This window comes from Oryx dammah, unplaced genomic scaffold, assembly GCF_014754425.2.
Source record: "Oryx dammah isolate SB20612 unplaced genomic scaffold, SCBI_Odam_1.1 HiC_scaffold_27, whole genome shotgun sequence".
Taxonomy (NCBI): Eukaryota; Metazoa; Chordata; class Mammalia; order Artiodactyla; family Bovidae; genus Oryx; species Oryx dammah.
Window position 1 is genome coordinate 105,677,380 of NW_024070211.1, and position 19,628 is coordinate 105,697,007.

General features: G+C 37.3%; 1 protein-coding gene and 1 pseudogene across 2 annotated transcripts in view; both read right to left on the minus strand.

The window, feature by feature from the left end:
• The window catches only part of SCN1A (sodium voltage-gated channel alpha subunit 1), a 149,184-nt gene that overhangs the window by 32,242 nt on the left and 97,314 nt on the right, over positions 1-19,628 (minus strand). For both annotated transcript variants that reach the window (XM_040229257.1, XM_040229256.1), the window contains 2 exons: positions 1,724-1,844; positions 832-986 (listed from right to left, as the gene is read on the minus strand). In XM_040229257.1, coding sequence (XP_040085191.1) covers positions 832-986; positions 1,724-1,844 — 276 coding nt within the window. The remainder of the gene's footprint in view (positions 1-831; positions 987-1,723; positions 1,845-19,628) is intronic.
• LOC120854871 lies at positions 7,967-10,019 on the minus strand (annotated as a pseudogene).

The window sequence follows — 19,628 nt, forward strand, 5'->3', positions numbered from 1 at the left end:
CTATACTTTACATTTTTGTAAATGATTTTTATATCAATAGAAATTGATTCTGATAAAATGTACACTTTTATACAGAGAGAAACCAATCCTTAAATGATTACTTAGGCGCACTGCCCAGTGTTTATTGTTACCAATATTCACTGGTTTTGGAGTAACAAGAGAACACTGGATGCATTTCAAAAAGGACAGAGAAGTGGTCTCTAAGGACTTATCAACTGTCCATAGGAGATAACAATAATATAATTCATAAACAAAATTCATCAGAACATAGAAATTATATTAACATATATACCCAACCACAGGACTTTCTTTAACTACTCTGTATTATCATGCTTACTTTGTTGTTAAAATATGAGTAATTAAATACTCATGTCCTTTGACTATCATGAATAAATTAGACAGATTTTCTGGATTACTTAATAATAAAATGAAAATTAATAACTAGTTAATTAGAAATGTGTGTATACATAATAAAAGTAAATGCAGAGCTGCATAGTTATACATTGTCTATAGTCTGGAAGATATGAAGTGGTGTTACTAAAAATGCCCTGGAGATAGGTAGAAAGATATGAGTGGATGGGTGGGTGGATGGATGGATATAGTGATGCATGCATGTTAACGGAAGTAGTCAAAAATAGAGATAAAAGTTCTGGGGTTATCAAACAGAGATTAACGGCTGATTCCATGGAAATGGAAATAGCTATACAATGAGGGTTCAGGAAAAATAATACATTGGATAGTAAAAGAATGCAACAGAAAGGTTAATAAGTCATCAGTATTAGGTGATTCTAAAACTTAGTATTTTGGCACTTTTGCTTAGTATTCACTCACCAGTGCACCACTGCTAAGGAGAATCATGAAAACAATGAAGGTTTCAAACCAGTTATGTTCAACTATTCGGAAACACGTTCTTCTCAGATTCCACCATTGTTTTCCTCTCCCTTCTTCCACACTGATTTGACAACATTTGAATCTTTGCACACAGCCTGCAAATATAATATTAAAACAGGAACAGATAAATAACTTCTCCTGCTTCAGTGATACCCTTTGACATGTTCTGGATTCATTTTCTCATGACTATTGCCATCTCCGTCTTGCTGGGCTAACTCTGTAAGCCTAGGGTAGTAGGAACACATGCATTAGTGATGTGAAATTGTGAAAACTATTCAGACCCTTATTTCCATGGGAAATGCTAATCATGGAGAAAACAAAGCAATAAGTATGGATTTATTGTCCATACTGCACCAGACTCAACTAGGTACTGTGCAGGGATCAGGAATAGGGCAGTGCTTATTTCCTGTTCCACCCAAGTATTGGAAACTGCTGTTTTCATGGAAAAAAAATATGCTTGCAATTCATTTGATAATAATATAAAAATTATTTTTAAAGCAAATGTTGTGTATGAGAATTTTGACTAATGTTTAAGATGCTGACTTCTTGCAAAATCACCATTTTATCTGAAAAATTATAAATTAGTCATTCATTCTGACTACATTAAATGATCTTTTCTCCATGTTCATGGTTCCTTACACATGGCAGGTATAACCAAAATATAATGAGAGATTTTACATATGTTAGCTTATTAGAAGTAATTAAAATAGATTGACTACAAGGTACTGCTCTATTCTGAGTTGTCCATTTTGGATGATCAACAGCTTTAAAAAAAGAAAAAAAAAACCTGCACTCTATAAATGTAAGATTAACATGAAGGTCATTTTTTTACCTTCAGTGAAACAGGCTTCAGGTTCAAGGGTTTCCTCGGGTTCCACTACAGGCTGTTCCTCGGCAGGTGCTCCAATGTCTACGGTGCTACCTTCAGATGAACTACTGCTTTCATTAAGCTTCTGACCATGAGATGGACATAAAAAGTGAATCACTTTAATTTGGTCACTAAGAAATGGTCTAGCAAGAATACTATGAACTGATTTTAGATTCTCCTTGAAATAAAGAGATTTTTAAGATTAGAGCAAAAGAGTGATTGAATAAGAGGAGGAAATAAGAAAATAATCTATGGTAATCAGATTATATAAGGTATATTAACATTCTTATATATCATATATATAAGATATATAAGATTATATAAGGTATATATATTAAGGTATAAGAAAATAATCATTCACTATGATTTGCAGTGTATGAAATCAGACTTCTATATTTTGAAGTTACAAATGGCTATTGAAAATATGTACTAAGCAAACCACTGTCTTATGAATTAGAAAAGAGCCAAAAGGAAGGTTGAGGGAGGAGGAGTTAGTATAATTGGTATCATTTTAGAGATGATAAAATTAAGGCTTAGACAGGTTAAGTAACTTGTCTAATGTCATATAACCAGTAAATGAGAAAACCAAGATTTGAATTATTCCTGACCCCAATGTCCATCCTGTCTTCTGTGCAACTACACTGTTTCTGAAATAAGAGAAACAGTATATTCACATGCTTATAATTCTATAATCCATAGGAAAAATCCCAAGGTGAGTCTAACAGATGAAGAGAATCTATAATTCAATCTTGAAGTGACACAAAAACAAAAACATCTATCCATAATGTAAAGCAATAGTGGAATTTTACAATGATATAAATATTCAGTATCTTCATGGAAATAATTTCATCAGATGCAAAAAAACTAACCTTTGGGTAGTTGTAGACATGAGTTCCTGTTTAATCTTTGTTTACAGTAATTCTTCCAAATGAATTAAACACTTGTTAGAAAACAAATGGCATAATAGTAACTTAAGCACAAGCAATAATGAAACATTTTGGTATAATATTACTTTAACTCAAAGAAATTTTTTTTACAAGTACTGCTTGAAAAGTCTTTAAAATGTTGAGGCAAATCCTGTTCTTGCTTATCATAGTTCTTCACACATAGTGCCAAATATCAGACTCCATATCAAACTTTGTATCCATTAATAAATATCATTATTGGTCACCCAGACTTCGGTTTTTCAATTATCAACTGTGAGTACTAAGATGAAAAGATGTGAACCTAAAATAATATAAAATCAATTTGTTTATGTCTATTGCTTGCCACACTAAATATCCTCCTCTGTTGTGTCCTGCCTGTGTTGTTGTTCAGTTGCTAAGTCATGTCTGACTCTTTGCAACCCCATGAACTGCAGCATGCCAGGCTTCCCTGTCCATCACCAACTCCCAGAGCTTGCTCAAACTCATGTCCATAGAGCTGGTGATGCCATCCAATCATCTCATCCTCTGTCGTCCCCTTCTCCTCCTGCCCTCAACCTTTCCCAGCATCAGGGTCTTTTCCAGTGAGTCAGTTCTTAGCATCAGGTGACCAAAGTATTGGAGCTTCAGCTTCAGCATCAGTCTTTCCAATGAATATTCAGGATTGATTTCCTTTAGGACTGACTGGTTTGATCTCCTTGCAGTTCAAGGGACCCTCAAAGAGTCTTCTTCAGCACCAAATTTAAAAAGCATCAATTCTTCAGTGCTCAGCTTTCTTCACAGTCCAACTCTCACATCCATACATGACTACTGGAAAAACCATAGCTTTGACTATATAGACCTTTGTTGGCAAAGTGATGTCTCTGCTTTTTAATATGCTGTGTCTTGCCTAGATGATGATAAAATAAATTGATACTTTTTTTCTTGGTGTATAGTTACTCCAGGTCTTACTGGGTCATACTTTCTTCAGATAAGAGCTGTTGCCAGTATATTCATCTTTATTCTTAAGATGGGCAAAATAAAGGACAGAATGGTATGGACATAACAGAAGCAGAAGATATTAAGAAGAGGTGGCAAGAAGACACAGAAGAAATGTACAAAAAGTCTTAATGACCCAGATAACCACAATCATATAATCATTCACCTAGAGCCAGACATCTTGGAGTGTGAAGTCAAGTGGGCCTGAGGAAGCATCATAATGAATAAAACTAGTGGAAGTGATGGAATTCCAGCTGAGCTATTTCAAATCTAAAAGATGATGCTATGAAAGTGCTGCAGTCAATATGCCAGCAAATTTGGAAAACTCAGTAGTGGCCACAGGACTGGAAAATGTCAGTTTTCATTCCAATCCCAAAGAAGGGCAATGCCAAAGAATGCTCAAACTACCGCACAATTGTGCTCATCTCACATGCTCACAAAGTAATGCTCAAAATTTTTCAAGCTAGGCTTTAACAGTACATGAACCAAAAACTTTCAGGTGTACTAGCTGAATTTGGGAAAGGCAGAGGAACCAGAGATCAAATTGCCAACATGCGCTGGATCATAGAAAAGCAAGCGGATTCCAGAAAAATATCTGCTTCATTGACTATGCTAAAGCCTTTGACTATGTAAATTACAATCAACTGTGGAAAATTCTGAGAGAGATGGGAACACCAGACCATCTGACCTTCCTCCTGAGAAACCTGTATGCAGGTCAAGAGGCAACACTGAGAATAGGACGTGGAACAATGGACTGGTTCCCAATTGGAAAAGGAGTATATCAAGGCTGAATATTGTCATCCTGCTTATTTAACTTCTATGCAGAATACATCATGCAAAATGCTGGGCCGAATGAAGCACAAGCTGGAATCAAGCTTGCTAGAAGTATCAATAATCTCAGATATGCAGATGACACCACCCTTATGGCAAAAAGCAAAGAGAAACTAAACAGCCTCTTGATGAAAGTGAAAGAGAAGGGTGAAAAAGTTGGCTTAAAATTCAGCATTCAAAAAACTAAGATCATGGCATCTGGTCCCCGATCAATTCGTGGCAAATAGATGGGGAAACAATGGAAACTGTGACAGACTTTATTTTCTTGGGCTCCAAAAATCACTGCAGACAGTGACTGCAGCCATGAAATTAAAAGACTCTTGCTCCTTGGAAGAAAATCTATGACAAACCTAGGAAGTATATTAAAAAGCAGAGACATCACTTTGCAGACAAATGTCGGTCTAGTCAAAGCTATGGTTTTTCCAGTAGTCGTGTACAAAGGTGAGAGTTGAACCATAAAGAAGACTGAACACTGAAGGGTTGGTGCTTTTAAACTGTGCTGTTGGAGAAGACTCTTGAGAGTCCTTTGGACAGCAAAGAGATCAAACCAGTTAATCCTAAAAGAAATCAACCCTGCATATTCATTTGAAGGACTGATGCTGAAACTGAAGCTTCAATATTCTGACCACCTGATGCAAAGTGCTGATTCATTGGAAAAGACTCTGATGTTGGGAATAATTGAGGGCAGAAGAAGCGGGCCACAGAGGATAAGTTGGTTGGATGGCATCACTGACTCAATGGATATGAGTTTGAGCAAACTGGGAGTTAGTGAAGAACAGGGAAGCCTGGCGTGCTGCAGTTCCATGGGGTTGCAAAGAGCTGGACACAACTGAGTGACTGAACAACAACATTCTTAAGAATATTCTTAAAAATTAGCTACTCTTGTTTTAAAATCAAGCTTTATAATATTACCAGTTATTATACTTCAAGGTATAATTCCCCTTTAATGCATACAGTTTGGAATCAATCTGGGAGAAATTTTAAAAGAACATAAAAGATGATTAAATGACCATTATTAGTATTACAATGGAAGATATGCTCTTGGAAAGTTCCCAGGTTTACACAGGTGATCCTTTAGATGTTTATAAATTAATTTCCAAACACAATTTAAGCAATATAAGTATATCCCATGGTTTGTTTGGACTACGGTAAGAAAGCAGAAGTGTGTCTAGCGTCACTGAAACTCAACCTATATCAATTAAAGGCATGACTTCTTTTTCCTCTCTTAAATGTACTTTTTAAACTAAGTTCCTGATTCTGTTTGAAATATCTCTTAGCACCTAGACTCAAAATCATCTTTCTTACTCTTATTTCAAATAATGACAGTGAAGTCAAATTTAATTGTACTTTTGTAATACTCTGCTCTCAGTTTCATCTTCCTGATTCCTAGGAATGCTCTGTTCACCCTTGTCACTTCTGTTTTGGACAGCTATAAATAATAAATTCACCATTTATTCTAGCCTTACCTAATACTAGACCCTTGTGAAGCACAAAGGCCTGAATTATGCTAGTTACCCAATAAATATTTGGTGAATGAATGAGTGCCTGTACTGAGAAGTTTCTGTCTCCAGCTTGGCTTTCCAAGCAAATTTCCCAGATCTGTCTTTCACAGAAGCTGTAATTTAGTCACGGTGAACTTCTTTAATGTTCTCTGACTTTAGTAATATAGTGGTTTTTGCCCATCATTTTGGGTGAATGATAATTATTATATCCTCACCACTTTATCTGCACAACTCTTTGGGCACAGACTGCTTTTTATCTAGCCCACCTCCATACTAATTGACTTACCAAACTAACAATGCTTGGCATTTTCGCTGTAAAACACAATGACTGATACCAGTAATATGCTATTTTCTCAGGAGGTTGGCTATACTGGAGTACATCTCTTCTTCCACCTTGGTGAGTTGTATGCTTATCAAAAATAAGCTGTTTGTTTTCAAATCAATCTGTACTATTGTAAATTAATATACTATAATTATGGAATTTACTCTTGCATAATTTGACAAAATGAGTTTGAAAACAAAGTTACTGTATTCATAAAAACTAAATTGAAATCATTCAATAAAATTAATAAAGGCAAATCCCTCAAACATATACAAACACATAAAGAAAAGCTTATTGAAGCTGCTATATAACACAGAGAACCCAACCTGGTGCTCTGTGGTGACCTGGAGTGGTGGGATGGGGTTAAGGAGGGGTGTTCAAGAAGCAGGGATATATGTATAATTATGGCTGATTCACATTGCTGTGGAGAAGGAAGTGGCAACCCACTCCAGTACTCTTGCCTGGAAAATCCCATGGACAGAGGAGCCTGGTGGGCTGCAGTCCATGGGGTCGCTAAGAGTCAGACACAAGTAAGCGACTTCACTTTCACTTTTCACGTTCATGCACTGGAGAAGGAAATGGCAACCCACTCCAGTGTTTTCGCCTGGAGAATCCCAGGGACGGGGGAGCCTGGTGGGCTGCAGTCCATGGGGTTGCTAAGAGTCGGACACGACTGAGCAACTTCACTTTCATTTTTCACTTTCATGCATTGGAGAAGGAAATGGCAACCCATTCCAGTGTTCTTGCCTGGAGAATCCCAGGGACGGGGGAGCCTGGTGGGCTGCCATCTCTGGGGTCGCACAGAGTTGGACACGACTGGAGCAACTTAGAGCAGCAGCAGCAGCACATTGTTGTATGGCAGAAACCAACAACGTTGTTAAGCAATTTTCTTCCAATTAAAAAACAAATTAAAACATAGCTTGTTGTAAAATTAGGTGTGAATAGGTTATTTTTAAAAAGGGTATGCTGTTGTTGTTCAGTTGCCCAGTCATGTCCGACTCTTTGCAACCCCGTGGACTGCAGCACGTCAGGCCTCCCTGTCCCTCACCATCTCCTGGAGTTTGCCCAAGTTCATGTTCATTGCATTGGTGGTGCCATCCAGCCATCTCATCCTCTGATGCCCTCTTCACCTTCTGCCCTCAATCCTTCCCTGCATCAGGGACTTTTCCAATGAGTCATCTGTTCGCATCAGATGACAAAAATACTGGAGTTTCAGCTTCAGCATCAGTCTTTCCAGTGAATATTTAGGGTTGATTTCCCTTAAGATGGACTGGTTTGACCTCCTTGCTGTCCATGGGACTTTCAGGAGTCTTTTCCAGCACCACAGTGTGAAAGCATCAATTCTTTGGCATTCTGCCTTCTTTACAGTCTAGCTCTCACAACCGTACATGACCACTGGAAAGACCATAGCCCTAATGATATAGATCTTTGTCAGCAGAGTAATGTCTCTGCTTTTCAACACAATGTCTAGGTTTGTCTTCACTTTCCTGCCAAGAAGCAATAATCTGATTTCATGGCTGCAGTCACCATCCGCAGTGATTTTGGAGCCCAAGAAAGAGGAAATCTGATACTACTTCTACCTTTTCCCCTTTTATTTGCCATGAAGTAATGGGGGTGGATCCTATGATCTTAGTTTTTCTTTTCTTTTTTCTTTTTTTTTTTTTTGAAGAATGACCAAAATCAAATCTTTATTTTTTAGAACTGTATAAATGTGATCCAAATGTGTCCACCACTCATTTTTCAAAAAGAAACATGCTATAAATAAGCAAACTACACCTGCTCACTGATATGTGTATGGACTCCCTAGATGTCTTGTTGGGTTTAAATACAGACCACTCACAGCAGTCCATTTTTAGTAGAAAAGTGTAGCATGATGTTAAGCCATTTTAGCTTCTGCACATTCATATTGCACTTCTGGCCAACGATGCGAAAAGGTTCTCAGCATTGCACTGTTGAGCTAGGCTGCACCCACCCCTTTAAATGGCATCAATATCAATGTCATCATCTTTGCGGTCAGACCTTAACAGCTTCAACTTTCGGTACACTGGCAGTCTTTGAATACACCACCTCAAGATTCTCATCTTCATCATCATCTTCCCCACCAGAAGATTCTCCCTCTGCTTCCTTCCACCATTTTATAAAAGGTTCCACTTTAACACGAATCTCTTTGGCAAGTTCTCTTGACACACATTTCTTAGAGGTCTTTTCCGACCAGCTAATGATGACCTCTTCCTCCAAAAGGTCTGCATCACACATCTCCCTCAAGATATGTGGAATCTTGGAGATGAGCTGAGGTTGATGCATTGCTACCACCCACTCCAAACCATGAAGAAGGTACCGCTGAGCTTTTTTTGTGGTTGTGACAAAATCGTAAGAAATGGCGCCTGTATTTCTTAATTTGTTCTCTGATCTTCTCATTGAAAAGAACTTCAGTCAAAACAAGAGGGCCCATGGCTTTTACATCCGGTCTTTCTGCTTCAGCTACAATCTCTTTGTCAGATGAGTCAATAATACCTTCTTCTTTCTTTTTCTTCCCAAAGTCAAACAGGATATTGACTCGCTCTTCAATAGTCCTTCCCAAATCATCGCTGAGGGTTAAAAACCTTTGCATGGTCACTGATCTCATCCATTCTATGCCTTTGAGCTTCCTCTGTTGTGTCCTCCCCCCAGTCGTCATTCTCTTCTTCTTCCGCAGCATGTGGAGGAGGACTGATTTCATTTGGTGGTGGTGGTGGTGGTGTCTCACTGGTGGAAACGGAGCCATTTTCCTTGTCTTTGCCCTTTCTATTTTTCTTTTCCTTTTCTTTTTTTCCTGTACTACTGTCACTATTCTCAGGTGGGTTTTTGAGAATGAATGTGCAGAGTTTATGGTGTGTGTCAAGCATGCCTCGATAGCCACAGGCTTTACAAGAATTACCTATTGTTTGCTTCTTTGGATTGACATGCAGATCTGTTTCAGGATTCTCACACTCAGGACAGAGAACAAATTTTTTAATGAATCCATCCAACATGTCTTTTTTTTTTTTTTTTAATTTTTACTTTACAATTCTGTATTGGTTTTGGCATAGATTGACATGAATCCAACATGTCTTGCAGCTTATTCGCCTCATGAGATCCGTTGACAATGTAATGGTCATTCTTAACATCAAACTGGGTCTGTGCTCCCAGCTCACAACCAAAATATTTGGTGGGATACGTTGGAGGCCGATTAAGTGCTTTCGCTACGTCAACCGTGTTGACTATAACTGTCTTGATTCCATTTCCTTTGCCCTCAACCTTGGCAATCAGACGGGGCATCTTGTAGGGATAGAACTGGTCTGACACGCTCCGGTTGATGTTGACAGACATTTTGGCTTATTAGTGACTTTATCAATAAGATGAAGAGATCTTTGATTGCAATTTTTTGCTATCCTCTGTCTGGAGAAGAAGGGATGACATAAACGACTGCAAGAGTTCTCGGTCTCTGACATGAAAAATTTTTCGCCGCTGAGGCTGTAAGCTTCTTGCTTGTATGCTATGTTTCCCCAGTACAGGTGCCAGTGGCTGCGCAACAGCTCGTTTTCATCAAATAAAGACATAAACCCAACGCTGCTCCCCTGGGTATGGGATGAAGTGAGGCGCGCGAACCTGAGTCCGAGGAGCGGCGGCGGAGGCGGCGGAGGCAGCGCAGCGAGCAGCGGCCGGGCCAGGCGCCGCAGAGCAGCCCTTAGTTTTTCTAATATTTAGTCTTAAGCCAGTTTTTTCACTCTCCTCCTTCAAACTCCTCATGAGTCTCTTTAGTTCCTCTTCCCTTTCTGCCATTAGAGTGGTATCATCTGCATATTTGAGGTTGTTGATGTTTCTCCTGTCTATCTTGATTCCAGCTGGTAACTCATGCAGCCTGGCATTTCTCGTAATGTACCTAACATATAAGTTAAATAAACAGGGTAACAGCATGCAGCCCTGTCATACACCTTTCTCGGTTGTAAACCAATGAGTTGTTCTATACAAGGTTCTAACTGTTGCTTCTTGGCCCAAATACAGGTTTCTCAGAAGACAAGTAAGATGGTCTGGTATTCCCATCTCTCTAAGAGCTTTCCACAGTTTGTCATGATCCACACAGTCAAAGGCTTCAGCGTAGTTGATGAAAGAGAGATGTTTTTTTTCTGAAATTACCTTGCTTTCTCTATAATCTAACAAATGCTGGCAATTTGATCTCTAGTTCTTCTTCCTTTTTTAAACCCAGCTTGGACATCTGGAAGTTCTTGGTTCCCATAATGCTGACGCCTAGCATGCAAGATTTTAAGTATGTCCTTACTAGCATGGGTGATGAGTGATGAGGATTGACTTTTCCCAGTCCTGTAGCCACTGCTGGGTCTTCCAGACTTGCTGATATAACGAATGCAAAACCTTGATGACTTCATCCTTTAGGGATCTAAATAGCTCTGCTGGAATTTCATGGCATCCACTAGTTTGATTAACAACAGTGTTTCTTAAGGTCCACTTGACTTCGCACTCTAGATAGAATGTCTGGCTTTGGATGACTAACCACACCATTGTAATATATGGGGTATAAATTTCTGGAACGATGCTAAATTCAGGTTGCTTTATAAAGTTCTTTATAATCTTTGTCTTCTGAAAAAACCTAAACTAGAATCATAGATGATGAATTACAGATATAGCTCATAATAAGCAATGATGTAGAACTTGAAACAATGAACCCAGGCTAGAACAAGAGGCCCAAAGGGATATTTTAATGTAAGTATGTATCATTTTTCAAAATGAAGCAGTTTAATATTGGGGATCCAGAAGGAGTTTGTATGCATGTCAGGAATGGGACATGATTACAAATTAGATTTTTAAATTTAGTATTCATATATGGTTTAAATATGTCCCTAAAACAACATTTTGCAATGTTGTTGCACACCCTGGCTGACCCCTTTGATAGACCCTGATTCTCACACTAGTGAGGGAAACTTGCCCCAACTTTAAATCATACTGACATCAGATAAAGCAACATGTGAATGTTAGAAAAAACCAACCACAGGCAAGTGGACTCAGGCCAGCTAATCTACTCTAGATAAACTATACTACCACAAGAAAAATCTTAGTGTTTTTCCTTTAAGTTTGTACATAATGGAAATAAATAAATTAGTGTGAAAAAGAAAAGAAAGACAAACAAAGCTGATACAGAAGAGACTGAGCTGAGAAGCGTGCCTAGACAGTGCAGAGGAGGCAGCAAGGGCTTTGCTTGATGAGCTAAATAAAGAACGTTAGTAGGTAAATTTGAAACTAAAAAATAAATAATGTATTAAACAAAAATAGATTAAATAACAACATTAATAAATTGAACCCAAGCTTGTTGAGTCATTGGCATCATCTTAGGATCCTGCTGATAATACTAAAGTTCGTATGTTTTATTGATTTTTTTCCCTAAGAACCACCTACTACACTAATATCATCGGCTATATTAATTTCTCTTTATTCATGTACCCTTTGTTTTGGTGTTCTATTTCTAATTTCTCAAATTAAGTTCTATGTCATGTTCTTTCATCCTTTCTTGGTTATCTTTGTTAACAGTGAGATATTCAGAGGGTGCTTGGTCCAATTTCATAGATTTTTGAGAGAAAAAGTTATTATTTTCTAAACAGTTGTTTATATATTTTATTTTCTACTTAACCCAACATTTGCTTGGGAGGAAACTCTTAAATCCTCAAATGGTTATATTTTTTCTGTTATTTTATTATTAATTTCTAGTTTAACTGCATTGTGATTAGATAATAACCCTATATGACATCTTCTATCTTGAATTTATTGGTATAATAACCCTACAATGTCTGCTTGTTTGAATTTATTGAGGCTTACTTTGAAACCTAGTACATTATTAATTTAGAGAAATACACCATGGGCCATTGAAAATTTAGAATTCTCTTTACATATAGTTTTTCTAGATAAACATTTATAACATTTTACTATTTATATTATTCAAATGATTGACATTCTTATTTTTCTTTGATTCATCACAGACCAAAAGGATAGTACTAAAACTCTCACAACCATTATGCTTTTTCAGTGTATTTTTATATTTATCATTGTTGAAATCAAAGATAATATGGTTCTGAATCCTGTATTTGGTTGGAGGAAAAACACTATTTCTCAAAAAGGGAAGGAAAAGATTTTTAGATCTGATATATTAATTCAGATAAACATGAGATATGAATTCAGATAAACTACTAAATAAGTTGAATAACAACAAAAATAAAATTTTCAAAAAGTACTTGTATTGATTTTAAAACCAATAAAACAATTAATTTTTCCTTTTTTGTTCTTACATTGAAGCTCACTTTTATTTTGAAATTCATCATTCACATAATAAAGCAATTGGTTCTCATGGTCTTTGGGATTAATAGACTATTTTAAGTATTGAGTTTTATGTTTATTAAGCCATTAATTGATCTTTAATTTACTCATTTCCAATTGTGCCAGTTCATTTTTTCACATTAACTCTCAATGGCTCAATTCTATACTGACTTATTGTCCATGTATATTTGGCAGGACGACAATAAGTGAACAGAGAGCATGAAAGAACTACGTCACATCTGAAGCATCCACTTTGCCTTGTACACAAGGGCATTCAAGAACCACTTAATAACTACAGTCCTGATGGGAAGAGCGTTTTTCCTCCTCAGTGGATTTATGCAACATTTCTTGCTTTTTAAAAAATATTTTCTACTATAGCAAACGATGTTGACCTTGAGGGTGAAGCAAAACAAAGCAAAGCAGATAGTACTCTCCACAATATTTCTTTGAGTAAGTGATCACATTTTTTTTTGGTTATTGTTCTCTGACTCGATCTTAGGATGTTTATACTGTTATTTTAGACTTGGTTTGTTACAAGGAGCTTATTTATAGGGTGTAATAGAATTTCAATTTATAATATGATAAAATATTTTAAAAATAAATCTGCAATTTAAGGGTCAAAAAGATACAGAATATGTGTATAATACATGTATTTTTTATTTTTGAAAAAAATATTTTAAAAGCTGGCATGTACTATTTTAAAGGTGAGAATTTTACTGTTATTATATGTATTCATATTAACATATATTTAAGATATATATCTTAAATCATACATAGTTGAGATGCTCAACATCAAAAATATCAGTATTAATATTTCATTGTGTACACTGTGCATTAGTAAATATTTCTAGTGTACACTAACCATATTAAAAATTAAAGTGACTTCTATTAAAAACTTTCAGCAAAGCAACAGTATCAAAGGAACAGATTCTGTACTGAGATTTAGAATTTCTATAGGGAAGCTATGGAAAAATCAAATATTGACTCTAATTTCCTTATCATCCCTAAACTCAGGTGATTTCTTCATCAAGATTTATGTTGTAATGACAGTCTTCAGTTGATTATTCATATTCAATACATATAAAATTTTCTTATTAATTGTGAAATCTTCTGTTAGTCAAAGATTTGCCTTATGTAGGGGTTAAGGTGAAGAATGGCAACCCACTCCAGTACTCTTGCCTGAAAAATTTCATGGACAAGAGGAGCCTGGAAGGCTACCTTCCATGGGCTTGTAAGGAGTTGGGCACGACTCAATGACTGAACATACAACACATACTCTGAATTCTGCTTTAACGTATGTCAAACTAATAAGATGGAGGCACTCCCTGCTGTAGAGACCATGAGGTAAAGAGATGGTCTACACAAAAAAGCTGGAGGCATATATACCTATCTTCCAGAAGATTCTTAATATCTCCAGGTATATTGTCTGCTATTTTTCTATTGGGGAAAATTATGTTATCATGGTGTTCATAAATTTGGATATTTGTAGAAGTTTTGATATATATCCATTTGATTCAAGATTAACCAAAGACTTCCTATTCTTATTTCTTTATTTAACATGCATTTACTGGATACTTACTGTATGCTAGAGACTAGGATAAATATGGGGCATAATATGTTAAATGAAATGAGCTTAATCCTTGTTCTTAGACACACTTGAAAACTGATTACTGTCCACATAAGGCATTCCCTGTAGACCTTTATGTGGTAGCACAAATTTAACTTGCTGATATTCAGCAGTATGTAACAGATTAAAAATGATCGTGTGAAAATTATCATGCATAGTAAAGATAAAAGTACTAAATGAGGAAATATCAGCAAAACAGTAAGGAAATATTTATCACTGGGAGGACAAGTGGGATCTACTTGTTCATTGGGATCAATGAACTGTTCACTACTCATTTATTCATTCATTTAATAAACATTTTGTATATGCTGCAGACTTAAGGTGAGTAAGACATGGTTGGTGTTTTCTCTATTCTCAAAGGCTTCATAAACTAACAATGCAACCACAGAAGTGCTTCCTAATTATTTGGAGGATTCTTACAGGTAGGATTAAATGCAGAAAGGTATATTCCTAAAGCACAACTTTGAGTACCTATAATTTGGGAAAATAAGAGCTCTGTAATTAGCAGATTGCTACAGATTAGTGTGGTATTCAGAAGTAGATCAATCTAGATTATAGGCCAGCAAAGGAGGAAGAGGACCCTCCAGGACTGATAGAGATTCAGATTCTCCTGGCTATATCATTAACCTGTGCCAGGGGACAAGGGCTTGGTATTCAATACCAGCTCTATAGTGAACACTTATTAGTTTGTCAGTAAACAGTATTATTCAATTCAAAGAGATACCAGAGATAGTATACTTTTAGACATTGTTAAGGAAATTTAAGGTAATGGTTCAAAATATAAGCTCACTTCCTGGATTCTAGGCCAGGATCAATCTTTACTGCTTGTATGACCTTGGCAAGTTACTTAAACTCTTTGTGTTCAATTTTCTTATTTGTAGATTAGAATAATAGTATCTATCTCATGGTGTGAAGACTGAATGAGATAATGCTACGTGTAAAGCCCTATAAACAGTGCTTTGTCTGTGGTGAGCAAACAACGAATGACATGTTATTAAAATGAATTACAAAGACTCAAATGACAGTTTTACTTCATTCTGGCATGCATTCATTGCTAAAATAAGGGTACTTTCCCCTAACTATGCTACTAATATGTTGTGTTTATTCCAAAGATATATAAGTTTAATAACTCAATTGATTTTAGAAGTATTTATCTAAGCAGAGTTAGGGTAGTAATTGCACCATCACTACCTTTTGCTTTTGAGTCCTTTTAACTTCTGAACAGCTTTTAGATTCTCATAAGTTTCCTATAAGCACTACAGGACAGATATACTCATATTATAATGGATATTGGATAATATACAATCAGTGATTGCCCATAATAGAGTTAAGACCAACACACTCTAACTTTAGTATCCATACAAATCAATCTAAACTCAAAAAGATATTGAGCCCTTATTATGTATACAACATTGTACTAGGTGCTTCAGAGGATTAAAATTATATAAAACACAATCCATTGCCAAAGGAATTACTTTCTAACTGGGGAGATATGATTTTATTAGTCTTTTGCATTGTCTCAGTGATTTTGCCCAGATTTCAGAAATCTGTCAAGGCACAATCCATGAAAAAGAGAATTGATAAACTAGACTTCATTAAAATGAAAAATGTCTGCTCTGTGAAAGGCATCATCAAGAGAGTGAGAAGAGAAGCCACAGATTAGGAGAAAACCTTTGCAAAAATGAAGCTGGTAAAGGACTGCTATTCACAATGCACAAAGAATTCTAAAAACTCAACAACAAGAAAACAACTTGATAAAAAAAAAAAGCAAACAGGTCAAAGCTCTCAACATATACCTCATTAAAGACGACAAACAGATGACACAGCAGCATATGAAAAGATCCTCCACATCATATGTCTTTATAAAATGTAAATTAAAAAACAATGTTCAATGCAGGACTATTCACAGTAGCTAGGACATGGAACCAGCCGAGATGTCCATCAACATATGAATGGATAAAGAAGCTGTGGTCAGTCAGTTCAGTTCAGTTGCTCAGTCAGGTCTGACTCTGTGACCCCATGAACTGCAGCACTCCAGGCATCCTTGTCTACCACCAACTCCTGGAGCTTACTCAAATTCATGTCCATTGAGTCGGTGATACCATCCAACCATCTCATCCTCTGTCGTCCCCTTCTCCTCCTGCCTTTAATCTTTTCCACCATCAGGGTCTTTTCCAGTGAGTCAGTTCTTCACATCCAGTGGCCAGAGTATTGGAGTTTCAGCTTCAGCATAAGTCCTTCCAATGAATATTCAGGACTGATTTCTTTAGGATGGACTGGTTGACTCTCCTTGCTGTTCAAGGGACTCTCAAGAGTCTTCTCCAACACCACAGTTCAAAAGCATTAATTCTTCAGCACTCAGCTTTCTTTGTAGTCTAACTTTCACATCTATACAAGACTACTGGAAAAACCATAGCTTTGACTAGACGGACCTTTGTTGGCAAAGTAATGGTACATATATAGAATGGAAGCTGTGGTACATATATACACTGGAATAATAGTCATTAAAAGGAATGCATTGATTCAGTTCTAATGAGGTGGATGAACCTACAGCCTACAGAGTGAAGTAAGTCAGAAAGAGAAAAAACAGATATTGTCTATTTATATGGTATCTAGAAATCTGGGACTGATGAACCTATTGCAGGGGAGCAATGGAGATGCAGACATAGAGAACTGACTTGTGGACACGGAGGCAGGGCGAAGGAGAGGGTGAGATGAATGGGGAAAGCAGCATGGAAATATATACACTGCCATATGTAAAACAGACAGTGAGTGGGGATTTGCTACATGACTCAGGAGTTCAAACCAAGTCTCTGACAACCGAGAGGAGTGGGATGGCTTGGGAAGGGAGGGGACATATGTATACCTATGGCTGATTCATGTTGTTATATAGCAGAAATCAGCACAATATTGTAACTATCCTTCAATGAAAAATAAAGAAAACCAATGTGGTACCACTACACATCTATTGAGCATCACTGACTCAATGGACATGAGTTTGAGCAAATTCTGGAAGATGGTGAAGGACAGGGAAGCCTGGTGAGCTGCAGTGCATGGGGTCACAAAGAGTTGGATGCAACTGAGCGGCTGAACAACAACACATCTACTAGAATGGCCAAAATCCTGAACGCTGACAACACCAAATGCTGTGGGGCAACAGGAGCTCTCCTTCATTGCTAGTGGCTATGAATAACCGTACAGCCACTTTGAAACCAGGTTGTAAATTCTTACAAAATAAAACTTACACTTAGCATACCACCAGCAATCGCCATTCTTGGTATTTAACCAAATGAGTTGAAATCTTATGTCCACACAAAAGCCTGCACATGACTCTGTTTATAGTAGCTTTATTCATAATGGCCAAAACTTGGAATAACCAAGATGTCCTTCAGTAAGTGAATGGATAAATAAATATCCAGACAACAAAATAGTACTTAGCACTAAAAGAAGTGAACTATCAAGCCATGAAAAGACATGGAAGAGTCTTACATGCAGATTACTAAGTAAAGGAAGCCAGTCTGAAAAGACTACATATTATATGACTCCAAGTATACGACATTCTGAAAAGGGCAGAAACAGTTACAGATCAGTGCCAGAGGTTAGTACAGAGGGATGGATGACTAGAGTACAGAGGATTTTTAGACCCATAGAAATGGCTCTGTGTGATTCAATAAATGCCTTCAGACATTTGTACAAAAGAGGAGAGTGAAAAAGCTGGCTTAAAACTCAACATTCAAAAACCAAAGATCATGGCATCTGGTCCCATCACTTCATGGCAAATAGATGGGGAAACAATGGAAACAGTGACAGACTTTATTTTCTTGAGTTCCAAAATCACTGCATATGGTGACTATAGCCATGAAATTAAAAGACACTTGCCCCTTGACCAACCTAGACAGCATATTCAAAAGCAGAGACATTACTTTGCCAACAAAGATCCGTCTAGTCAAAGCTATGGTTTTTCCAGTAGTCATGTATGGATGTGAGAGTTGGACTATAAAGAAGGCTGAGCGTTGAAAAATTGATGCTTTTGAACTGTGGTGAGGGGAAAGACTCTTGAGAGCCCCTTGGACTGCAAGGAGATCCAACCAGTCAATCCTAAAGGAAATCAGTCCTGAATATTCATTGGAAGGACTGATGCTGAAGCTGAAACTCTAATACTCTGGCCACCGGATGTGAAGAACTGACTCATTTGAAAAGATCCTGATGCTGGGAAAGATTGAGGGTAGGAGGAAAAGGGGATGACTGAGGATAAGATGGCTGGGTGGCATCACCGACTCCATAGGCATGAGTTTCAGCAATTTCTGTGAGTTGGTGATGGACAGGGAAGCCTGGCCTGCTGCAGTCCATGGGGTTGCAAAGAACTGGACATGACTGAATGACTGAACTGACTATAGAATGGATAATACCAAGGATGAATCCAAATGTAACCTATGGACTTTGGGTGATAATGACACATCAATGTAGCTTCAACAAATAAATTGGAGTATGTGGAAATTTTGCTATCTTCCTCTCAATTTTTCTGTGAACCTGTTTTAAAAATAAATTGTTTAAATAAACTGTCTAAAAATTTGGACTATGTAACCTAAGCCATCTTACCATTTTTGAGACTTCCACACAATAAATGGGAAGTGAAGGTGTTTTATGTTTCTTTGGAATTATCTTTTAAATCCATTAAAATTTCAGATTAATATTTCTAAGTCAGTTGCTATGGACTGAATTGTGTTCCCTCAAAATTAGTATTTTGAAGCCGTAACTCCCAGTGTGACTCTACTTGGAGACAGGGCTTGTGAAGTAGTGATAAAGGTTAAGTGAGGTCTTGATCCAACCTTGAATGCAACAGGGATGGTGCTCTTATAAGAAGAGAGACCAGAGCTCACACCCACATGCTGAGGACGGACCATGTGAGGACACAGTGATAAGACAGCTATCTGCAACGCAGAGAAAGCCCTCCCCAGACCCTGAGCCTCCTAGCACCTTGCCCTTGCCCTTTCCACTCCCCAGAAATGTGAGAAAATACATTTTGATTGTTCCAGCCACCCAGTATGTGGAGCATTGCTATGGCAGCCTGGAAGATTAACATGAAGTTCAGAAGAAAGTGTTAGTTGCTCAGTCATGTCCAGCTCTTTGCAACCCCAAGGACTGTAGCCCACCAGGCTCCTCTGACCATGGAATTCTCCAGGAAAGAATACAGGAGTGGGTAGCCATTCCTTTCTCCAGGGAATTTTCCTAACCAAGGGATCGAACCTGCGTCTCCTGCATTGCCAGCAGATTCTTTACCATTTGAGTCACCTTAATAGAATGACATAGACTATTCCCTGTTGTTAAATTCTCTTCCATGTATGTG